The sequence below is a fragment of the Convolutriloba macropyga genome, chromosome 4, assembly GCF_964194025.1.
Source record: "Convolutriloba macropyga chromosome 4, txConMacr16.3, whole genome shotgun sequence".
In the NCBI taxonomy this organism is placed as follows: Eukaryota; Metazoa; Xenacoelomorpha; order Acoela; family Convolutidae; genus Convolutriloba; species Convolutriloba macropyga.
This window is the reverse complement of record NC_134471.1, coordinates 16,845,003-16,867,634: the sequence shown is the minus strand read 5'-3', so window position 1 is coordinate 16,867,634 and position 22,632 is coordinate 16,845,003. Positions and strand designations below refer to the sequence as shown.

The 22,632-nt window shown below is 38.2% G+C and overlaps 2 protein-coding genes across 2 annotated transcripts in view; both read right to left on the bottom strand.

The window, feature by feature from the left end:
• LOC142337485 (peroxiredoxin-2-like) overlaps positions 1–22,632 on the bottom strand; it is a 538,029-nt gene that overhangs the window by 29,720 nt on the left and 485,677 nt on the right. The window lies entirely within an intron of this gene.
• On the bottom strand, positions 310–18,256 carry LOC142338289 (homocysteine S-methyltransferase YbgG-like). The gene is made up of 5 exons (XM_075387970.1): positions 17,839–18,256; positions 16,026–16,193; positions 12,933–13,133; positions 12,593–12,695; positions 310–785 (listed from the first exon to the last, which is right to left on the bottom strand). Exons 1-5 carry the CDS (start codon positions 18,146–18,148, stop codon positions 581–583), a joined length of 987 nt encoding a protein of 328 aa, XP_075244085.1. The 5' UTR covers positions 18,149–18,256; the 3' UTR covers positions 310–580.

The following is a 22,632-nucleotide window of genomic DNA, read 5'->3' as shown; positions in this document are numbered from 1 at the left end:
TCAAAAATCATGAAAATGTGTGAACAGATCTTAAAAAAAAAGACAGCGCCCCAATACAATTCAAATTCTTTGAATTGTAAAAAAAAACCAAGAGCACCGCAATATAGCTACGCTCAGCTTACAGCTTCGCAGCTATAATAAGAAAACTAAGCAACATATAATGGCTGTAGGTAAAATTCACACAATCGAGGAAATTGGAGAAACTACCTAATGTTGTAGAAAAACTTGCAAGTTCTTCGAATTCCAATAGGAGAGTAAGTACTAGATACAGTAGTCACTCGATAATTATCATATTACTGCAGCAAAACGTGCATTTACATGGCGATTTATTGTCGCGATGGAAGTTTTGAAGCAAAATCTAGCTGAATGTCTAATTAATGTCTAAATAATTAAGTAGCACCATTATGTCAATGTGACGCTGACGTGGAAGCAATGGTAACATATTAAGAGGCAGTGACCAGTAGAACGGCAATTTTTAATGCCATCATCATCCAGCCACCAAAAAGTGAAATTTCAGAATATTTCAAATAATTGCAAAATAAGCTCCACCAAGGTCAGATTCAAAACTATTGTTCATTTCCTAGCGAGTTGATTTTTGATCTCCTTGTAAATTTAACTTTCTCTCAACAATATCCTTCAGCCGTGTAATGTGTGGCGGATTAGTTCTACAGCAGAGACCGAACCACCGCACTCCCAATGAGTACCAGTTCAGACATTCACTCTCAATGCATGCGAAGAACTTCTCCTGAATATCCTCAAACTCATCAGGGCTAAATCCGCCAAACCTGTCAACACACCATCATTCTTCAATCAGAGCAAGATAAAAAGAAGAGCTGCTATCCCCGTGAACAAATTTTTGTTTTGGTTAGAACGTGTGTGAACAAACAAATACGTGTTCTTGATATGATAGTGGTTTTTGTGTTGTATAGCCTATTATAAGGCAGCACTAGCAGCCATTAAAATTTGTAAATTACGAAGGCTTGAAAAAATCCATTATCGAATATCATAATTTTACAAGGCGGGGGCATGGGGCTTATATTGCTCAGAAGTCCCGCTTCAAAGAGCGCAATGGATAAAAATCTACACAACTTAAGCCCTGTCTAACAAAAGCCCTGTCTAACCAACATAAACCGACTAACATCGGACAAACTGCTCTCGAACGAAAGGGGGGGGGGCAATTTCATTCAGGGGCTGTAGCCTAAACAAAATTCTCTTTATGGGTGCAGAAAACCGACTAGAGAGGGATTCCAAACCCCGACCTCCAGTAGAAGCACTAACCAATCAGCTATCAGGCCATTGTGATGTGCCATCTTAAAATCGCTTTGATTTTAGCAACAATTAATTTCTAAAAAAAGAGAAATTTAGATCACGCAAAAATTGAGAAGTCAAAAAGTTGCGACCCACGTTGTAATAAAATTTCAGCATTAACATCATTGAAGGAAGCCAAATTCAGATATAAGACGTCATTCAGAAAGCATAGACAAAATTTAAAGGTCAACAAAAGCTTTTCATAGAAAACTCACTGTAATATCCTTAAACCTCAAAAATATTGTGTTATTAAAAGCACCTAGCAACGTTAAAATAGCAAAACCTTTTAAAATGGACAAAACCGGTTCAGCTCAAAAAAATGACCGGGTCAATATTCACGAAATAACCAGGCTCGAAAATTAAGAACTCAAAATGTGACCCAAAAGCACAAAGCAGATAAGGTACAGATAGATACTTACAGGAAAATAAATGTTTAGTTTTGGCGTAACAGCATTCCAAAAAGTACTTCAAGAAATACTTCTCTCTGGTTCGCGATATCATTGTTAAAATAATTTTAACTAATGCAAAATCAAAATTTATCAGGAATCTGACAAAAAATATTACTGAAAGTCAAAAAATCGTTAGAGAAAACCTAACAAAAAAATCGACAATGAACATTAGTCATTTCAATTGTATATTTTAGTAAGAAAGCATAACAGTAATTTCAACAAACTTTCAGAGCTGCATAATATTAAAACAAATCAAACCAACTGTAAACAAAAAAAATCCAGGGAAGAAAAGTTAAAATTTAAAAACTTCAAACAACTCCTAAATACAGACTTCACACAACTCTTAAAACTATAGGCAAAAACTCAACATATATAATTGCAAAGACTGAAAGGCCAAATATTAATAAGTGGATGTTACGGAGATTGTATAAAAATGAAACGAAACTGCATCGTCATAATTTTTAAAGCTGAAATTTTTAAAGTGCATTTCATAATTTAGCATTTCAGGCTCAGTAAAATTTCATAGCCCTACTACTGTGCAAAATAATAAAAAACAGAATTCAATTAATCGAAATTTTGAAATAAATTGCCAAAATGTCAAAATATTGTTAAAATAGCGATTAGGAAACAAATTCCCAATGAATTTTAAATATTTAACACTAAAAGAATTGAAATTATCAATAACACAAACTTAACAACCCTGACAGTGAACAGAAATCCTTATTCTAATAATAAATCAAAATACAAGAAAATTAGAAAAAAACAGTACAAAACAGCGCCACAATCGGATTAATTAAAGTACTATTTTATAAAACAAGAAGATTTCACGTCAATAACATAGAAATTAAACGCAAGAATTACTGAAGGGACGTTGTCATAAACACTGAATACAAAGAAGTCCGTTCAGACCAAAGACAAAATTATTTTTTAAATAATTGAGAAAAATGAGTAAATTTTGCACTTGGAAAGTTACATTAGGCTGGCAAAAACATTTTCATAGTTTCAGAGAATTACATACTGATGCAGCATGAATAAAAAATATTCTAGAAAAATAAACTATAAACAATTGAGCCCAATTGACGAAAAGACGGTCATCTATATGTACCATTCTCTCAAAAACAAAGTTCAAAGTAAGAAAGTCGTTCTCTAAAAACAAAGTTCAAAGTCAGAAAGTCGTTCTCTCAAAACCAAAGTTCAATGTCAGAAAGTCAGAAGTCATTTACTCCAAGCCGCGCATGAAAAAAAACGTCTCTAACTCACAGGGCAATTCCCCTTCACTTTTAGGAACAAAAAAGGCCTCAACAAATAGTACTTCCGATTTAAAAAACCCAAGAAAAGCAGTACTCCTCTGACCGAGAGGTGCAAAAAATGTTTTAAAAAATGAAGAATAGTACATTTCACATCAATTCAATGTTAAGACAATTGTTTTCAAGTTAAGACAATCAATTTCAAGTTAAGACAATTGTTTGGGACACTTGAGTACTTTTTAGCGTAAAGCACATTTTGAAGTACCGCCCTTAAGTGCTTATTGGTTTTCGCCAAATTTCCACAAAAAGTTAGTTGACAATTTTTGCCTAATGGATACAAAAATTTACTTTGCCAAATCGAGCTTTCGCCTAATATCCATCCCCACTCATTTAGGTCAAAATGGCTGTCATGACTGTTACTTTAAAGGCACCACTCTGAAATCTTTCAAAAGGGGCAGCAAAGAGACCGAAAACCATTGCTCCAAAACTTTAAACTTCTTGAAACTTTAATTCATTTGCAGTTATTTACTTGACTCGCCGTTTTTCTCACTTCGTTTTATTTGTCAATTTGAGTATTTGCTTAAGTGTTCTATTATTTTTGGCTTCACTCATCTTCAAAAAATTCTTGCGTTCTGCAAAATGTCCAATTTTTCGTTATCGTTACTTTGTTCTCCACGTTTTTCCCAAAAGGTGGTGTATGTGGTCTGATGACGCGTAGTAAGAACTTCAACAAAGGATTGGTTCTGATAATTTAAGCATCACTTACATTCGAAGAAACGGTGAACAGACAAAACAGTCCCAGACAAAACAGTCCCGGACAAAACAGTCCCAAATAGCAAAATATTCCCAGACAAAACAGTCCCAGACAAAATAGTCCCAAGAAACCAGACAAAATAGTCCCAAGGCCATTATAATAGCTCTCATACGTATGATTTAACAAGCGGATAATTTAATCCCATGTTCGGTTGTGATAGTTTCAAATCAAGTCCCACGGGCATCTGAGGCATGGTCATGGCCATTAAGTATATGTTAAAACATACAGGTAATAGCGACTTCTAATTTGTTGTCGGATTATTGAACGAACATTTCAAAGTACAATGGGTATAATGGCATTAGTTACATTTTATTTGGGACTATTTTGTCTGGGACTGTTTTGTCTGGTTTCTTGGGACTATTTTTCTGGGACTGTTTTGTCTGGGAATATTTTGCTATTTGGGACTGTTTTGTCTCGGACTGTTTTGTCTGGGACTGTTTTGTCCGGACACGGAAGAAACAAAATCTTATCAGTTTTTTCGCTTTTCGTTCATCTTCGCGTTGTAGGGTCATATGCTTTGTTGAATATCAAAGGCTGTTGCTTCCAGAAAAAACAACGCTGATAGTTATAGTAAAGACATGAGATTGTTCAATTCTTTGTATTGTATTACAGGATACGTCTCGGTAGTTTTAAATTTGTTTTTTGGATTCGTCCTCTTCCTCGATTGATGTTATGACCGCCTAATCAGTCCCTTAGTACTCAAGAAGTGACCATTTTCAGTGACGTACAGCAGCTCAATTTGTGCGCGTGGGATTACTTTTAACTTATTTTATATCGTTTTTCTGCTCAGTTGTTCGATCTGTGTTTTAAACATAAATAATTTCACTCATTCTGTAAAGATGAGTTTTGCGCCTCCTTATTAAATCTATATTGAGAACACAAAATCTTATTAAATTAAATAGAGTGCACGCCTGCTAGCTATCTATAAGTAAGTGTTACTCCAACGAAAGACAGTGTTGTTTAAAAAATAATTTAAAAATTGGATAAAATTTAAATTCAGAATTTCATTTTTCTTTGGTTTTCGGCAAAATTAGCTTTTTTTGTTTAATAAAAATGTTTCCTTTTCTGCTCTGTCAGCTCGAGAAATTGAATGTTTTTCATTTTTTTTCAACAAAATGCTTTGCCGAGTTCAGTTTTTTGTTCATTCTAGAGGATTAAAAAAATCACGCTGTTGCGCACGGTTGTCCTTATTTGAGGATTTATTGCGGTTTATATTACATATCATAAATTTCTCTGCATGTGTAACAGGCGGCACGTGCTAAAAATTGTAGCTTTGAAACAACAAGTCATAATGTTGATTATGGAGATGTAATTCAATGGTTAGGAAAAGGATGACTTTTTCACGGTAGCAAAAGAAAAATTGTGAAGCGAATCTTACGAATGTTTCAACTGTTGCCAAGAAGCAACAGTGGGCAAAGGTTAGCGCAGGCATACCGTGCCAAAGGAAATATAACTCAAGGGTCTTTTTTGAAACACCACCAACACTGGCGTCAGTGAAGCAAGCTGATTAGTTTGATTCTCTGACGTCCGGCAGCAGCACCACCAACACCAAACATTCAGTACTAACAGAAGACGGAACACCGCACAGTTTTTTTTCTGGTGATCTCCCCAAACCAAGCTCGAACGCGCAACCTCAAGGCAAATGCGAAGACAAAGACCACGAATCAACCCCAAAGACAAAGACCACCCCTCACCGAACAATAAAAACCCCCAGCACAGTCAAAATTTCAACAACAGAAAACACAAAGCAGAATAAAATTCGCCTGATAGCAATACCGAACAGAACCATGCAACCACCCATTTTGAAAGCAAAAATCAGGATGATGGGGGAGAAAATTGCGAAAAACATCCAAACCATGAATGAGTTCATTGACAGTGGAAACATAAATTCAGCAAAGAATGTTCATTAAAAGGAGGCGGAAGCATTTTCTGCGTTCCAGGAAACAAGTTAACAGTTGATTTCATAGTTTGAAGATCAACATGAGGAGTACATCGGCAAGATCACCGACAAAGGGGAACAACATCGACATGAAAACTAAAATTCAAAATCACCCTGTGCAAAAAACACAACAAAACTTGAGCACACAAGACATCAACGAGACAGAATTAGCAGCCATATCGACAGCCTATAAATCAGCAACCAAGAACATCAACATAAGAGCAACTGGACAACAGCAAACATCGATTAACGGAAATTCACACAACGAACAACCGGAAACCAGCAATTCTGTTCAACGTGATAACATCAACAGCTTTTCGTATGATAGACTAGCTTACTCAAGCAGCCTGAACGACCAACAGAAAAGAGCAACTGGAATGAGGACACAAAAACATTCAATCAGCCAACAGTACAAACACAGCATTTGTCAACAGCTTTTCCATAACCAGTTCCATTTTCCACGCCTTATGTTGAAACTCTTCCAAAGATTAATCATCAGAAATTCAACGGTGACCAGGGCAGATTGGTCAACGAGCAAATGAGCAGACTGGTACAGTCATTACAGCTTCATGATCGGATACACTCATCTAAGTGATGGACAGAAAATTGCCTATCTGCAGGGAGTTTTGATTGGAAAAGCCGAAACAGCAATTGACGGATTTGCCTGCAACGTACACCTATACAAAGATGCAATGAACGAGTTAAAACAGCGGTTTCGGAACTCAAACGTCATCATCGGCAACTTGTTAGAGAAACTCATCAACTAAAGGCCACCGACAAAATCTCTTCCTTGGACAATTGTAAACATCTCCACTTTCATAAACACCATGACAGGGACATTGCAAGAACTTAATTTCGAAGCCATTCTCAACAGCACAACAATCTTGGAGCATTCAACCGACAATCTGCCTTACAGAGAAGAAATCAAACGGAATCAGTTTGTGCTACGACGAAGAATTCAACAGCCGACACTCGCAGATTTCAACCAATGGATTAAAGAGATAGCTGAGGTACACGAACGCTCAACACAAGGACGAAGCGGGACCAGCCTTAAAACAGCCAGTGACACACATCAACGAAACTTTAACTCAAATGGAACCCGACAGTCATCAACAACAAACCCATCCGAACGGGGAACAACAGCAACAACAACCAACACCGAACAAACAACTTCAGCAACGGCAACAACAACAACAACAACCAATACAACCAGCGGAGCAGAACACAACTGTTTGAAACAATAACATCTTTTTCCTTGCGGTTTCAACGATGGTAACCATCAGTTATTCCATTGCCCATCGTTTAAAGCAAAGACAACAGTTGGAAAACTGCAAACGGTTTATCAGTTAAACTTTGCAGAAACTGTTTGGGAGCCAACCATTGAGCCAACAACTTTCCTGCAAACTCTATTGGCAGGGAGCAAGGATGGGGACAGCGAAACAACACTACGATACACGGTGCAAATAGCAGATACGGAAGAACAGTGACATCATTTGCTCAAACTCTCAACTGATCAACTCAGGAGGAAATGGAAACACATTTGCAGTAATCAACAGCAATTATACAACCACAACAAAGGACACAACAGCGACAAAAAACAACAAAATCTTATCCACGTCATGCCAGTTATTTTACATAACAAGGAGAATAAAGGAGGACATATGCGTTCATCAACCCAGGATGCAGCTTGACAATACTACTCTCGAAGACAGCTGATGCGCTTCCAGAAAGAAACACGGCAACAACTTGTCTTGGAAGGAGCCAACGGAACAAACAGATTAGAACCTCAAACAGATATATGTTCTGGACAACATCAATTTGCCAAAGTTGAGGGAGCACCCGGAGACATTGCCATAAAGTATGACCATCTTAGACATGTCAATATGCCAATTCTGGATAATCTCCAACTCACGGTACTGATTGAACAGAACAACATCATATCGCAACATTCAATGCATCAAATTGCTTTGCTTTGCAGCAATTGCCTCGAACAAGAAAAGAACCTCGACGAAGGAGTTTCTCATTGCTGGAAAACAGAGACAATACCGTTAGAATCCAAAAGCAAATCAAATGATCCAGAGGTTTTGTTAGCCAAAAAAATACTTAATACAACATGCGTGAGACGGAGAATTTGCAATGCCAAAGCACCACAAAGCAGAGCAAGCCTCAACGACAAACTCTTAGCCGCAACTGACCTCCTCGGCAATATGCTTGGAATTTTGCTACAATTCCGGGAGCCATTGCCATCCAGGGAGACATCGAAGCAAAGTTTATGACTGTTAGTTTAAAGGCACTACTCGAAATCTTTCAAAAGGGGCAGCAAAGAGACCGAAAACCATTGCTCCAAAACTTTAAAATTCTTGAAACTTTAAATCAGTTGCAGTTATTTACTTGACTCGCCGTTCTTCTCAATTTGTTTTATTTGTCAATTTGAGTATTTGCTTAAGTGTTCTATTATTTTTGGCTTCACTCATCTTCAAAAAATTCTTGCGTTCCACAAAATGTCCAATTTTTTGTTATCGTTGCTTTGTTCTCCATGTTTTTTCCCAAAAAGTGGTGTATGTGGTCTGATGACGCGTAGTAAGAACTTCAACAAAAGATTGGTTCTGATAATTTAAGCATCACTTACATTCGAAGAAACAAATTCTTATCAAATTTTTCGCTTTTCGTTCATCTTCGCGTTGTAGGGTCATATGCTTTGTTGAATATCAAAGGATGTTGCTTCCAGAAAAAAACGCTGATAGTGATAGTAAAGACATGAGATTGTTCAATTCTTTGTATTGTATTACAGGATACGTCTCGGTAGTTTTAAATTTGTTTTTTGGATTCGTCCTCTTCCTCGATTGATGTTATGACCGCCTAATCAGTCCCTTAGTACTCAAGAAGTGACCATTTTCAGTGACGTACAGCAGCTCAATTTGTGCGGGTGGGATTACTTTTAACTTATTTTATATCGTTTTTCTGCTCAGTTGTTCGATCTGTGTTTTAAACATAAATAATTTCACTCATTCTTTAAAGATGAGTTTTGCGCCTCCTTATTAAATCTATATTGAGAACACAAAATCTTATTAAATTAAATAGAGTGCACGCCTGCTAGCTATCTATAAGTAAGTGTTACTCCAACGAAAGACAGTGTTGTTTAAAAAATAATTTAAAAATTGGATAAAATTTAAATTCAGAATTTCATTTTTCTTTGGTTTTCGGCAAAATTAGCTTTTTTTGTTTAATAAAAATGTTTCCTTTTCTGCTCTGTCAGCTCGAGAAATTGAATGTTTTTCATTTTTTTTCAACAAAATGCTTTGCCGAGTTCAGTTTTTTGTTCATTCTAGAGGATTAAAAAAATCACGCTGTTGCGCACGGTTGTCCTTATTTGAGGATTTATTGCGGTTTATATTACATATCATAAATTTCTCTGCATGTGTAACAGGCGGCACGTGCTAAAAATTGTAGCTTTGAAACAACAAGTCATAATGTTGATTATGGAGATGTAATTCAATGGTTAGGAAAAGGATGACTTTTTCACGGTAGCAAAAGAAAAATTGTGAAGCGAATCTTACGAATGTTTCAACTGTTGCCAAGAAGCAACAGTGGGCAAAGGTTAGCGCAGGCATACCGTGCCAAAGGAAATATAACTCAAGGGTCTTTTTTGAAACACCACCAACACTGGCGTCAGTGAAGCAAGCTGATTAGTTTGATTCTCTGACGTCCGGCAGCAGCACCACCAACACCAAACATTCAGTACTAACAGAAGACGGAACACCGCACAGTTTTTTTTCTGGTGATCTCCCCAAACCAAGCTCGAACGCGCAACCTCAAGGCAAATGCGAAGACAAAGACCACGAATCAACCCCAAAGACAAAGACCACCCCTCACCGAACAATAAAAACCCCCAGCACAGTCAAAATTTCAACAACAGAAAACACAAAGCAGAATAAAATTCGCCTGATAGCAATACCGAACAGAACCATGCAACCACCCATTTTGAAAGCAAAAATCAGGATGATGGGGGAGAAAATTGCGAAAAACATCCAAACCATGAATGAGTTCATTGACAGTGAAAACATAAATTCAGCAAAGAATGTTCATTAAAAGGAGGCGGAAGCATTTTCTGCGTTCCAGGAAACAAGTTAACAGTTGATTTCATAGTTTGAAGATCAACATGAGGAGTACATCGGCAAGATCACCGACAAAGGGGAACAACATCGACATGAAAACTAAAATTCAAAATCACCCTGTGCAAAAAACACCACTAAACTTGAGCACACAAGACATCAACGAGACAGAAGTAGCAGCCATATCGACAGCCTATAAATCAGCAACCAAGAACATCAACATAAGAGCAACTGGACAACAGCAAACATCGATTAACGGAAATTCACACAACGAACAACCGGAAACCAGCAATTCTGTTCAACGTGATAACATCAACAGCTTTTCGTATGATAGACTAGCTTACTCAAGCAGCCTGAACGACCAACAGAAAAGAGCAACTGGAATGAGGACACAAAAACATTCAATCAGCCAACAGTACAAACACAGCAATTGTCAACAGCTTTTCCATAACCAGTTCCATTTTACACGCCTTATGTTGAAACTCTTCCAAAGATTGATCTTCAGAAGTTCAACGGTGACCAGGGCAGATTGGTCAACGAGCAAAAGATCAGACTGGTACAGTCATTACAGCTTCATGATCGGATACACTCATCTAAGTGATGGACAGAAGATTGCCTATCTGCAGGGAGTTTTGATTGGAAAAGCCAAAACAGCAATTGACGGATTTGCCTGCAACGTACACCTATACAAAGATGCAATGAACGAGTTAAAACAGCGGTTTCGGAACTCAAACGTCATCATCGGCAACTTGTTAGAGAAACTCATCAACTAAAGGCCACCGACAAAATCTCTTCCTTGGACAATTGTAAACATCTCCACTTTCATAAACACCATGACAGGGACATTGCAAGAACTTAATTTCGAAGCCATTCTCAACAGCACAACAATCTTGGAGCATTCAACCGACAATCTGCCTTACAGAGAAGAAATCAAACGGAATCAGTTTGTGCTACGACGAAGAATTCAACAGCCGACACTCGCAGATTTCAACCAATGGATTAAAGAGATAGCTGAGGTACACGAACGCTCAACACAAGGACGAAGCGGGACCAGCCTTAAAACAGCCAGTGACACACATCAACGAAACTTTAACTCAAATGGAACCCGACAGTCATCAACAACAAACCCATCCGAACGGGGAACAACAGCAACAACAACCAACACCGAACAAACAACTTCAGCAACGGCAACAACAACAACAACAACCAATACAACCAGCGGAGCAGAACACAACTGTTTGAAACAATAACATCTTTTTCCTTGCGGTTTCAACGATGGTAACCATCAGTTATTCCATTGCCCATCGTTTAAAGCAAAGACAACAGGTGGAAAACTGCAAACGGTTTATCAGTTGAAACTTTGCAGAAACTGTTTGGGAGCCAACAACTTTCCTTCAAACTCTATTGGCACGGAGCAAGGATGGGGACAGCGGAACAACACTACGATACACGGTGCAAATAGCAGATACGGAAGAACAGTGACATCATTTGCTCAAACTCTCAACTGATCAACTCAGGAGGAAATGGCAACACATTTGCAGTAATCAACAGCAACGATACAACCACAACAAAGGACAACAACGACAAAAAACAACAAAATCTTATCCACGTCATGCCAGTTATTTTACATAACAAGGAGAGTAAAGGAGGACATACGCGTTCATCAACCCAGGATGCAGCTTGACAATACTACTCTCGAAGACAGCTGATGGGCTTCCAGAAAGAAACACGGCAACAACTTGTCTTGGAAGGAGCCAACGCAACAAACACAAAAACATGTTAGACATCAACAGAAATTTCAAATTTGGAAGACGACCAAGGTTAGAACCTCAAACAGATATATGTTCTGGACAACATCAATTTGCCAAAGTTGAGGGAGCACCCGGAGACATTGCCATAAAGTATGACCATCTTAGACATGTCAATATGCCAATTCTGGATAATCTCCAACTCACGGTACTGATTGAACAGAACAACATCATATCGCAACATTCAATGCATCAAATTGCTTTGCTTTGCAGCAATTGCCTCGAACAAGAAAATAACCTCGACGAAGGAGTTTCTCATTGCTGGAAAACAGAGACAATACCGTTAGAATCCAAAAGCAAATCAAATGATCCAGAGGTTTTGTTAGCCAACAAAATACTTAATACAACATGCGTGAGACGGAGAATTTGCAATGCCAAAGCACCGCAAAGCAGAGCAAGCCTCAACGACAAACTCTTAGCCGCAACTGACCTCCTCGGCAATATGCTTGGAATTTTGCTACGATTCCGGGAGCCATTACCATCCAGGGAGACATCGAAGCAATGTTTATGCAAATTGGAGTACAACAGGACCGACGTTAGCTGCGATTCACGTGGAGACAACCCAACAGCCAAGAATTAGAGTTGTACGAATACAAAGATACATCTTTGGAGCCAGGGACTCAGCAACTTTTGTTTTGCAACAGACAACCAAAGACGACATCGAACGTCGCCCAAATGCTCGGTTGTCCTTATTTGAGGATTCATTGCGCTTTAAATTACATATCATAAATTGCTCTGCATGTTCCAGAAAGTTTACTATCTCTGCTTCATTTGGTAGACAAATAAGCCAAGAACGTCGATGAGTGAGGTCAGAACTTTATGTGAAAACGCACATTACCGAGCTCCCTTGTTTTCAATACAGGTTTCTTTACTAATAAATTTTGTACTTTTACAAAACTGTACTTTGTCGCTAACCTCAAATTTGGCATAATGAGAATAGGGAGCGCCAACTGTTCAATGCTATCTTTGGCCGATTGCAACAAAGATGTCGTGTTCTCCACTGCACTGCAGTTGATACCTGTTAAGACAAAGTTAGTGACACATAAAAAAGTAAACAAAATTTTAGTTCAATGAATATATACTCGCTGTCGGTCTTGACGATATACACCATCAATTGTTTCTGATCCATAAGAAGACACCACTTGTAACGGAAGTACTTGAAAATCAATAGAAGGACCATTTTTGTCACAGCTCAAATAAAAAAATCCCTTTTCGTTCGAATCAAATTTGAACGTATTCGAATTGAGTAACCAACCGATGGCCGCAATTTTGCAGAGCTCTTTGTATTTGATTATTTCTTTCACGGCATCCACAAACGGCTCTCCACTTCCTAGAGTGGTGGGCGAATTGCAGGCAAAAGAGAGGTAGAACTTCTGCTTGGGGTAAAATTCACTCATTAATGTCATGATAGCCTGCACCTCTTTGATCACTGGTACAGTTTCAAATCCCATTATATCTAAACATTATTATTATTGATTCAAAACTTAGCTTGAGAGTTTTGAGTTCCAAATATATCTGTGTATGTTTGCAAACATCTTTAGTTAATGCGTAGTTTTCGTTGCAAACTCCCATAATAATTTTTCCATAATATACTTTTCCCATAAAAGCCAAAATTAATGTCAATAATTTTCCCATAAAAGCCAAAATTATATACCAAAGCGCTTCCGTGTTTCATGCATTCAACAATATCTCAGAAAAATGAACCTAACCGACTAAGGACAGATAAATCCTCAAACTACTGGCAAGGGGTTGATACTGGATTTGACGGTAGCTATCTTGAGCTAAGAGGCTGGTTTAGCTGGGTGGGTTGTGCAAACCTCTCAAAATTGTGCTTAACAGTATGAAACAATGCCTCTTCAGTACTTTCGGTGAACAGTAGCATGAATCTACAGAACTACAATTCTTCTCATTATACTCAGAGCCCTCGGGCTCTACCAACTCACACCGTTTTTTTGACAGTCAAATCAATCAGACGAAAGACGGTCAAACAAAAAAAATTACATAAAAACCGACCAAACTAAAATAATATTGCAAAACATTGTTAAACATTGTTTGAGAGCGATTTAAAATGCAAGTTTTCATGAATGTATATCAATAATTATATAAACTTTATAAATTCATTACTTCAATATCCGATAACTATATGGCAGTTTTGCTTTAAATTCAAAGTTATATATAGTATAAGTGTTGTTTGTGAACCCTTACTGTGGATCCCTTGCAAAGTCTTTGAAATTACTGTTTCCAACCATGGTCAACAAAAGACTGTAACTCGATCTCTGGAAAAAAGCAAACGTGACCCCTATATATAAGGATGGTGACCGAATGGATATCGAGAACTACGGACCAATCAGCCTGCTCTGTAATGTCTCCAAAGTTTGAAAAAGTAATCTTCGAGTTACTCTACAGTTAACTAGGAAACCAGTTGCATCCAAACCTGCTTGGTTTTCGCAAAGCTGTATCTGAAACACTACAATTAATAACCTTTTTCGATGTTTTATGCAGTCAGTTGGACGATCCATCATCTACGGAACTGAGTGTACTGCACTTAGACTTTGCGAAGACGTTTGACAAGGTACCACACAACCGACTGCTCACAAAACCGGAAGACTCAGGTTTAAGAGAAACTTGAGTTTGTCTTATCTCTCGAACAGAAAACAATTAGTCTCTATATCTGGTCGGAAATCTGACGTCAGCAATGTCACAAGCGAAGTTCCACAAGAATCCAGTCTAGGTCCCCTGATGTTCTTGGTGTTTATTAACGAACTTCAAGAAAGATTAAAGGAGTGCAATAGTTTCGGCTATGTGGATGATTTTAAGATTATAGTGAGTTCGAAATGTGAACTTGACGAATGTGCGACTGCTATTGAACTTTGGTGTGAAGAAAACCAAATGGTTCTTAATGTCCAAAAATGAAACCTGTTAAACTTCAAAGGCAATCTACAGGCGTCAATCAACGGTGAACTAGTAGCATGTCAGCCAGCCCAGAAAAACCTTGGTTGTTGCAAGCAACCTAAACTGGACTGATAATTGCCACCAAAACTAAGAAAGCCACATCAGCGCTTCATCAGACAAGAAACCTCTCGAAATCATGCATGCTCAAAACTCGCCTGAACGCATATAATGGCTACGTTGTTCAAACCCTGGTGTATGGTTCTCAAGCTTGGTCTCCAAATAGAACCCAGCAGAAAGAACTTGAACTTTCGCCAAAAAGCGCTACGAAGTGGATAATGGGCAGCGAAAAGACATAAAAAGAAAGGCTGAAACAACTCGAACGGCTCCCGATCACCTAATATCTCGAACTACATGACATGCTTAACTCGTAACGATTCTGCAGGAAAAAATGATGCAAACGCGGATAACTTTTCCTATTTGAACGAAAACACAACACAAGGAACACGAGCAGAATTTATAGTGCCGAAAACGAGACTACAAAAGACTGACAGTAACTTCTACGCAAGAGCGAAACGCCTGGCAAGCATCTTCAAGAAAGTTCTAAATGTAGAACCACAACTATGGGGTAAGAGATTGAGCGATATATACTGGAAACTGTTAGTTGAAGACTACAATATGTAGAAACCCTGCACATGGCAAATAATATGCACCTGTAAAACCTGTACTGAACTTGAAAAACTACTTATTCTGAAGGCTTGAAACTGATACTTATAAACTCAACCGACGGTTCCAAAACTACTACTTTCCTTGTTTACAGTTAATATTGTTAACTGATATCTGAGCAGAATTGAGTCCAAACAAGTCAAAAATGCTAAAGTGCTTTTAGTGGAACTCATGAATTTATTTCTCCAAAACAATTTTGATAAATCCCCTACTCAGAGCCTAGTACGCCGAACTTAATGCCATCTGGGAGTTGCCTGTTTATTCCGTTTTTGAGGACGAAAAGTCTGAAGGGTCAGACGAAAAATCGGTCAACAGAACAATCGCATGAAAAAGACCACGGTACTAATATGTATAATTGCTGCAATTTGGTTTGAGAGCAATTAAAAATAGTTGCTTCGGTCACAAAAATTGTTTGGAAAACAGATACCGAAAAAAATATTTCTTAAAAGATACATAAGTGTTTTCAGTTTGAGACAAACCCCCCCCCCCCCCCCCCCCGTTGAGTGGGTGCTATTAATTGCAACCTGCGAGATATGTTAACATAAGTGTGTTTACTATGCAAAGGCAGCTGCTATAGGACTGTGAGATGCAACACGACGTACAGACAGTAACGGAAATAATCCTGGATAAATTAATAATTGTCCTTGTATATTCTTCTAAAAAAATCTTCAATAGTCACATTGAAATACTCAAGCTTTAAGTTAAGGAGTTCAAACATTTAAACTTCACGCACCTGGGGATGTTTTGGTAAATGCAGTCACCATCTCCTTGTGCCATGTGATCATGTCATCAATGGAGTAATTGGGGGCAAAGGAACCTGTGTACTCAGACATATCGCACAGGTGAGCACCAAAACTGCCAATGCTTGCTGCAACCTTGAAATTCCTCTCCCGATCTTTATCTGCAAACAATTATACTTATTTTTTCGGATCTATTCTGCCCCCCCCCCCCCCCCCAGCTTAGTGGGAATATATGCTTTATGACTCCCAGGCGCACATACATTATTTTTACATAGTAACAAGCTATATAACAACACATAACTTTTAACTGGGGGGTCATAAGTTTTCCTAGCATGTAGCAACAAAAAGCAAATTAAGCACTATTAAATAAAATTACAATCTATCATTGATTATTCAAACTTGAAACTTTTTACAAACTCCCCGTCCATGCTTACCGGGTCACATAAAATGCAGCTCCAAGCTCACGCTCAATCGTTATATAATGACTTCATACGTAGTGTCACAAAACTTACAAAAGGGGCGGGGGGACATGGAAGCACAATGCTGAGGCGAAAACCTTGTGGGGAGGGTTAGTAACCCAGGGTGTAGACGTGATCTGTAACCTCCTCGCGGTGCCCCCGGGTAACTACTGCTAGCTCAGTTAGTGGAAGTTAGCTAAGCAGATAGTCTGAGGAGTGTGCCCTAAGCAAGCCACCCTGGACTCAAAATAAATTTGCTGTGAATTCCTTGTCAGCCCGATACTCATCAGCGCAGGCATGAGCCTGAGATGAAGGAGTTGAGGCAGAGCTCGGAATAGCGCCCTTGAAAGAAGGGAGCCAAAGTGGTTGTTGGCGGGACCCTGTGAACAAAAGTGGCTCTTGTAGTCATGTCTCGCTGACTTCAACTGTTGGAAATGTCTCCAATATGCGATAGATGGTCAAAGATAACTGATTCGAAAGTCAACAAAGTAACGAAAGTGAAATCGAGACTAGTAGATGAGGTTTTGATCGTTTAGTAGTGAATTGGCTAGACTCCAATGTAAGTCTCTTGCGAACTCTAATCGACCAGAAATCTTTGTTAGTAGGCAACGAACGCAAGGTTAGTATGGTTGAGATGTGAGGGAACTTGAGATGAATGCTACACTGTATTCACTGAACGTTGATAAGTAGTGGATGAGAAAACTGTGTGTGATCCCTGCGCACAACAACTATCTGAAATGAAAGTCCTCTAGTAGGAAATACTGTGTAAGGTCCAGACAAGATAGATGTAGTGGTAGTCACAGAAATAACATCACAGAGTAGTGTTGCAACTGTGATCGCAGAGCTAAAAGATAAAGAGTGACTACACTACATGTTTGGTCCAGACAACACATGCTCTGCTAAGTCCCGAAAGATGGTTTTAAGGAGACTTGAGGCTCACGGGACTCGACTCCTCAAAGAGTTAGACCCCAGATGGTCTTAGCACCGATGCTCTGGTCTTCATGACTTGGAATTCATTCCTCTAAAGGTCTGATGACTAAATACCTGAGGCTTCGGCCAAAGGGGAGGTGCACAAAAGGGGCGAGTGAGGGTGAGAAAAACGTAATAGACGCGCATTAACAGGTACCCAAACGTTAAATCTTGTCACATTTACATAACTTGATTTAGCAACTTATTTCACTGTTAAATGATAATCTCAATTATTTTCCGAATGGTTCCCCGATGTCGCGCCTCCTATGAAACTATACAACCTAAGCATAACAAATCAAACGTTCATTAGTTTGTTCCAAAATTCTTATGTAAGCAAAAATTTTGTTCATTAGGGAAAAGTTCCGAAATTACAGCTAACCTTTTTCATCAAAACAATTCCGGGCAATAACAACCGCGTCGGCCAACTTCTGACAAGCCTCGTCTCTCTCAATATTGAATTCTTGGCAGTAGAGATCCAGCGACGCCTGATAGGTACAGGTCGATACCACACTAGATCCAGCCATTATGTACTCCCTGTGCATCTGCTGGACCACGTCCGGATTTGTGACTACCAGTCCACTGCCCCATAGAGGGTCCTTTTTACCCCTCTGCTCCTTGGTTAGTAGGGATATTGTGTACATACCAACACTTCCGTCAAAGAACTCCACATCGCCATATTCTGCCGGCATTCCGAATCAAACCAAAAAGGGCTGACACTCAGAGACAGACAGGAAGATTGTATTTAACTTAGTTCATTTCACACCCGTAAGAGAGCAAAAACTATTAAATGTACATTAAAACCTGAAGTATACAGAAAAACATGATTAGACCCCCACTTTACTGCAAATAAAACGCAACAAATTGGCCGCGCTCAGTCACTAATTCTGAGGCTTTCTCTCTCAACACTTCACGTGTACGTTTTGTTCAAACTTTCACGCTTGTTTTCACGTCACCCCAATTACAATCTTGCAAATTTATAAGTATTTTTCTCCCAAATAAGTATGGCGAGCCTTCATACTTTTTTTGCCAAAAAACTCAAAATCAAAACAAATCGACTATCATCGGAGAAATTGCACTCGAACGACAGGCGGGGCAATTTAATTCAGAGGGAGCTGTAGCTTTGGTAAATTTGAATTGGTGAAAAAAATTCCGATTAGTCGATGATTCAATTAAATTTTGCATAACAAACACAAACATTTACAATATTTGCATCAAACTTCGTTCGAGCCCAATTAATTATCTTCTCACTGAATTATCTTCTCTACCTGAAAACAACTTTGTAGCTGATCTTGAACTTGACCGTCAAAAATTGGTCGCTTTATCTTTGGAAGCAAGACGCTAAACGATCCAAACCAGACTCAAGTCCAATAGCAGAAAGCTTTGATGAAGAAAATTTCCTCTCGAAAATTGACAAGATGTTTGAAAGTCGGATCAACATCTTCATTCCTACCTGTATCAGCCAAAGGCGAAATGAATTAATCTCTCAAGTAAGAAGTGAAATTCAGGCGGCTATTCCAAGCGCTGTTGTTGAGCAAATCAGGTTGTTGAGCAAATCAAGGAAGAACTAAAGACCGAAATTCTTCGACAAGTTGAGGGCGCCTTATACTACCAAGAAGAACGTTACAATGCTGCAGCGATGTCTCAAGCTGAAAGTATAGAAAATTACAATAGGAGAGAGAATATAAGAATCATTGGTTTGAAGGAAGACGTCGAACAGATTGACAATGGGGCTATTATACCTGAAAAAGGCACTGTTATAATTAAGGTTATTGAAGTCGCGTCATCGTTGGTAGTGGCAATTGACGAGAGGGATATTTCGACTGCCCACAGACTGCCAGGAGGCAAAGTGGGTGAGCGTACAATAATCGCTCGATTTTCCCGTAGAGTCGTGAAGACTGATATTTTAAGAAACAAGAAGTTATCAGCGAATACTAACAGCGTAAAAATATTTGAAGATGTTTCACCTGCTAGTGCCAAATTTCTTTCCATGATGAAGAGAGATTCTCTTGTGGAGTCAGCGTGGACACGAGAGGGAACAATTCTTTATCTGTGGAAGGAAAATAAAAATATACAGGGTGCTGGATTTACTGGACGCTGCCAGAAATCTGAATTATGACTTTTCGGAATTTATGAAATGTTTCCGACCATCTCGCAGCAATATTTTTCCCACCTCTTCGCCCATTGAATACACCTAAAAACAAAGCTTCAATGTCTTGTAGTTCACTTATTGTTCTAAATCTAAATGTTCGCTCATTGAAAAAACACCTTGAGGACCTGGAAGCACTTGCGTATAGTCTTGAGTCTCCTCCTGACATACATTGTTTAACAGAAACCTGGCTTTCCGAAAAAGACGATCCAAAACCGTTTTCAGTTACTGGTTATCAGAATCTTTTATCGAAAGTTGGTGACTCAAAAGGTGGTGGATTTATGATTGAAACTAGAAACAATTGTTCCTTCCAAAAAGTGCTTGATTGCGACATTGAAGAGTCATTGTCTGTTAACGTAGATAAAAAAGGCTACTTAATAAATGATTAATGATAAAATACAATAAACCAAGGGCAAACGAAATTGCATTCACTGAAATCTTAGACAAATTATGGGAAACATTAGCTCAAAAAAAACAGTAATCGGTGGAGATTTTAATATAAATATCTTGAAGAACAATCTGTTAACCCGAAAATACATAAATTCCATTCATTCAAATGGCTTCAGCATAACACCTAGTGAACCAACCCGGGTCACAAATAGCTCAGCAACTTGCATCGATCATTTCTATCAAAATTTAGTTGCAGACTGAGATTTTAGATCATCAGAGTTTCTCTGACCATTATCCCGTTTTGCTCAGACGGGCTATAATAAATACGGAAGATGAAAGCAAAATAGTAAGAGATACATCTTTTTTACGTTATCCAAGTTTTGTAGAAAAATATTTATTCGTTTTGAGTGACAAAACTTTTTCCAAATTATCGAACAGTGGTATTTCTTCCTTCACTGCTTTCTATGAAGTTTTCTTGGCGGTTACCGAGCACTATGCTCCATTTAAACAAATAAATCCGAGCAAAAAGAACCTAACGTCTAAATGGTTTGACAATAAGCTGAAGAATTTACGTTCTGAACGCAACCGGGCTCATAGTAAATGGAAAAGAGACCCATCTAATTTACCTTTGCTATATAGGTTCAAAGAAATTCGAATTCGTTTTGAAAAAAATGTCAAATCAGCGAAGCGGATTTACTATAAAAATATGTTTGATAATTGTTTAGGAGACTCAAGAAAGACGTTCGCTCTTTTCAACGAATCATCAGGAAAAACCCGACCGAATAATAGCTTTATTAAATTGGCTTCGTGTATATCAGACACCAAGCCTAATCCGTCAACCTTTGAAGTAGCTGAGAAGTTTTTTTGTTAGCATTGAAGAAAACATTAAGCACAGTATTCCTTCAGAGACAATCGAACTTCCTAGTGATGTAAACATGTCAATAGGAATGAACCCAGTGTCTGAAACACAAGCGATTGATATTATTAACTCTCTTCCCAATAAATCGTCATCAGGTGAAGACGAAATAAGTAATATATTGGTTAAGACTGCGGGATCAGTGATTACCAAATACCTTACATCATGGATAAATGTATCATTTTACGAAGGATCTTTCACCTCTGATCTCAAAAAAGCTAACGTTTTTCCACTTTTGAAAAACGGATCACGTGTAGAAGAGAATAATTATAGGCCAATTTCTCTTTTGAATGTCTTGAGCAAAATATATGAGCGCGCGATGTTCACGAGAGTAAACGAATATCTGTAAGGTTTTGATCTTTTGTATTTTAAACAGTTTGGTTTCCGTAAAAAACATTCAACTATTGATGCCCTAGCTGAACTCACAGAACGGATAAGATCAAGTAAATCTGAGACAGTTAGTTTCTTTCTGGATCTGAAAAAGGCTTTCGATACACTAGATCATGAAAATTTGCTCCACAAGTTGGAACGGTACGGTATACGCCATAATTGATGGAAATGGTTCCATAGCTACCTATGTGGTAGATCACAAAGAGTAACCTTATCTGGAATATCATCCAATTGGTTAATTATCACTTGTGGTGTTCCTCCTCGGGGTTCCATTCCTGGACCTTTGTTGTTCCTCATTTATATCAATGATTTACCTAAAGCCTGTAATCATGTTAGTGTGTATCTGTTTGCTGACGATACAAATTTATGTGGATTAGACTGCTCCAGATCAGATGTTCAAACAGACCTTGACAATGTAGCAAGATGGTTAAATGCAAATAAACTTAAGCTGAATTTCAGTAAAACGTTTCAAATTAGTACAAAAGCAAGTGCTTCCAGTCTCAGGTTTAATTTTGCATCTAGTCTTATAAAAAACGACCATGAATGTAAGTATCTAGGATTGAAAATTAATTCAAAGCTCTCCTACCACGCTCATATAAGTTCCGTTACTGAACGTCTTGGACGACAATGCGGTGTAATATCCAAATTAAGACAATTTTCGCGTCACCAATTGAATGAATACTATAGGAATGTGGTATACCCAATTATCCAATATGATATTCTTGTTTACGGGTGTTGTAGCTTCTCATCCATTTATCCGATTTATCAATTGCAAAAGAAAATAATCAAAGTAATATACTTCAGAAAACGTCATGATGATAGTGAAGATTTGTTTAGGGCTAATAAGATACTAACTGTGTTCGAATTGCATATCTATGAACTACTAAGATTCGTTTTGAAGTCATTAAATCATATGCATTCCGAGAATTATCTCAATACTATTTTTCAGTTCGAAAGTTGCACTCATTCAACTAGACGCGCTGATTTGATGCTACTGATAGTTCCATTGTGCAAAACTAAAATGAATCGAAACTCGATTTGTCACCGAGCTTCCAAATTGTTTAATATGTTGAAAATACAATTTCTCATACCTGACTATGTAGGAAATGCAACCATTAAGCAAGTCTCTGATATCTCTAATAACTTGAAGGACTCATATATACAAGAGAATTATGAACTCATTCAAATGTGTTTTTTGGATAATTTGTCACATCCCTGCAACTCCTGGTAATTCCTTGAAATTAATTGAAAAGTATACGCAAACATTTGTGCGGTGCCTTTGTAGAAGGCACCGCGATTCGATGTCTGCTGTCAAAAATCATTTTCAATTT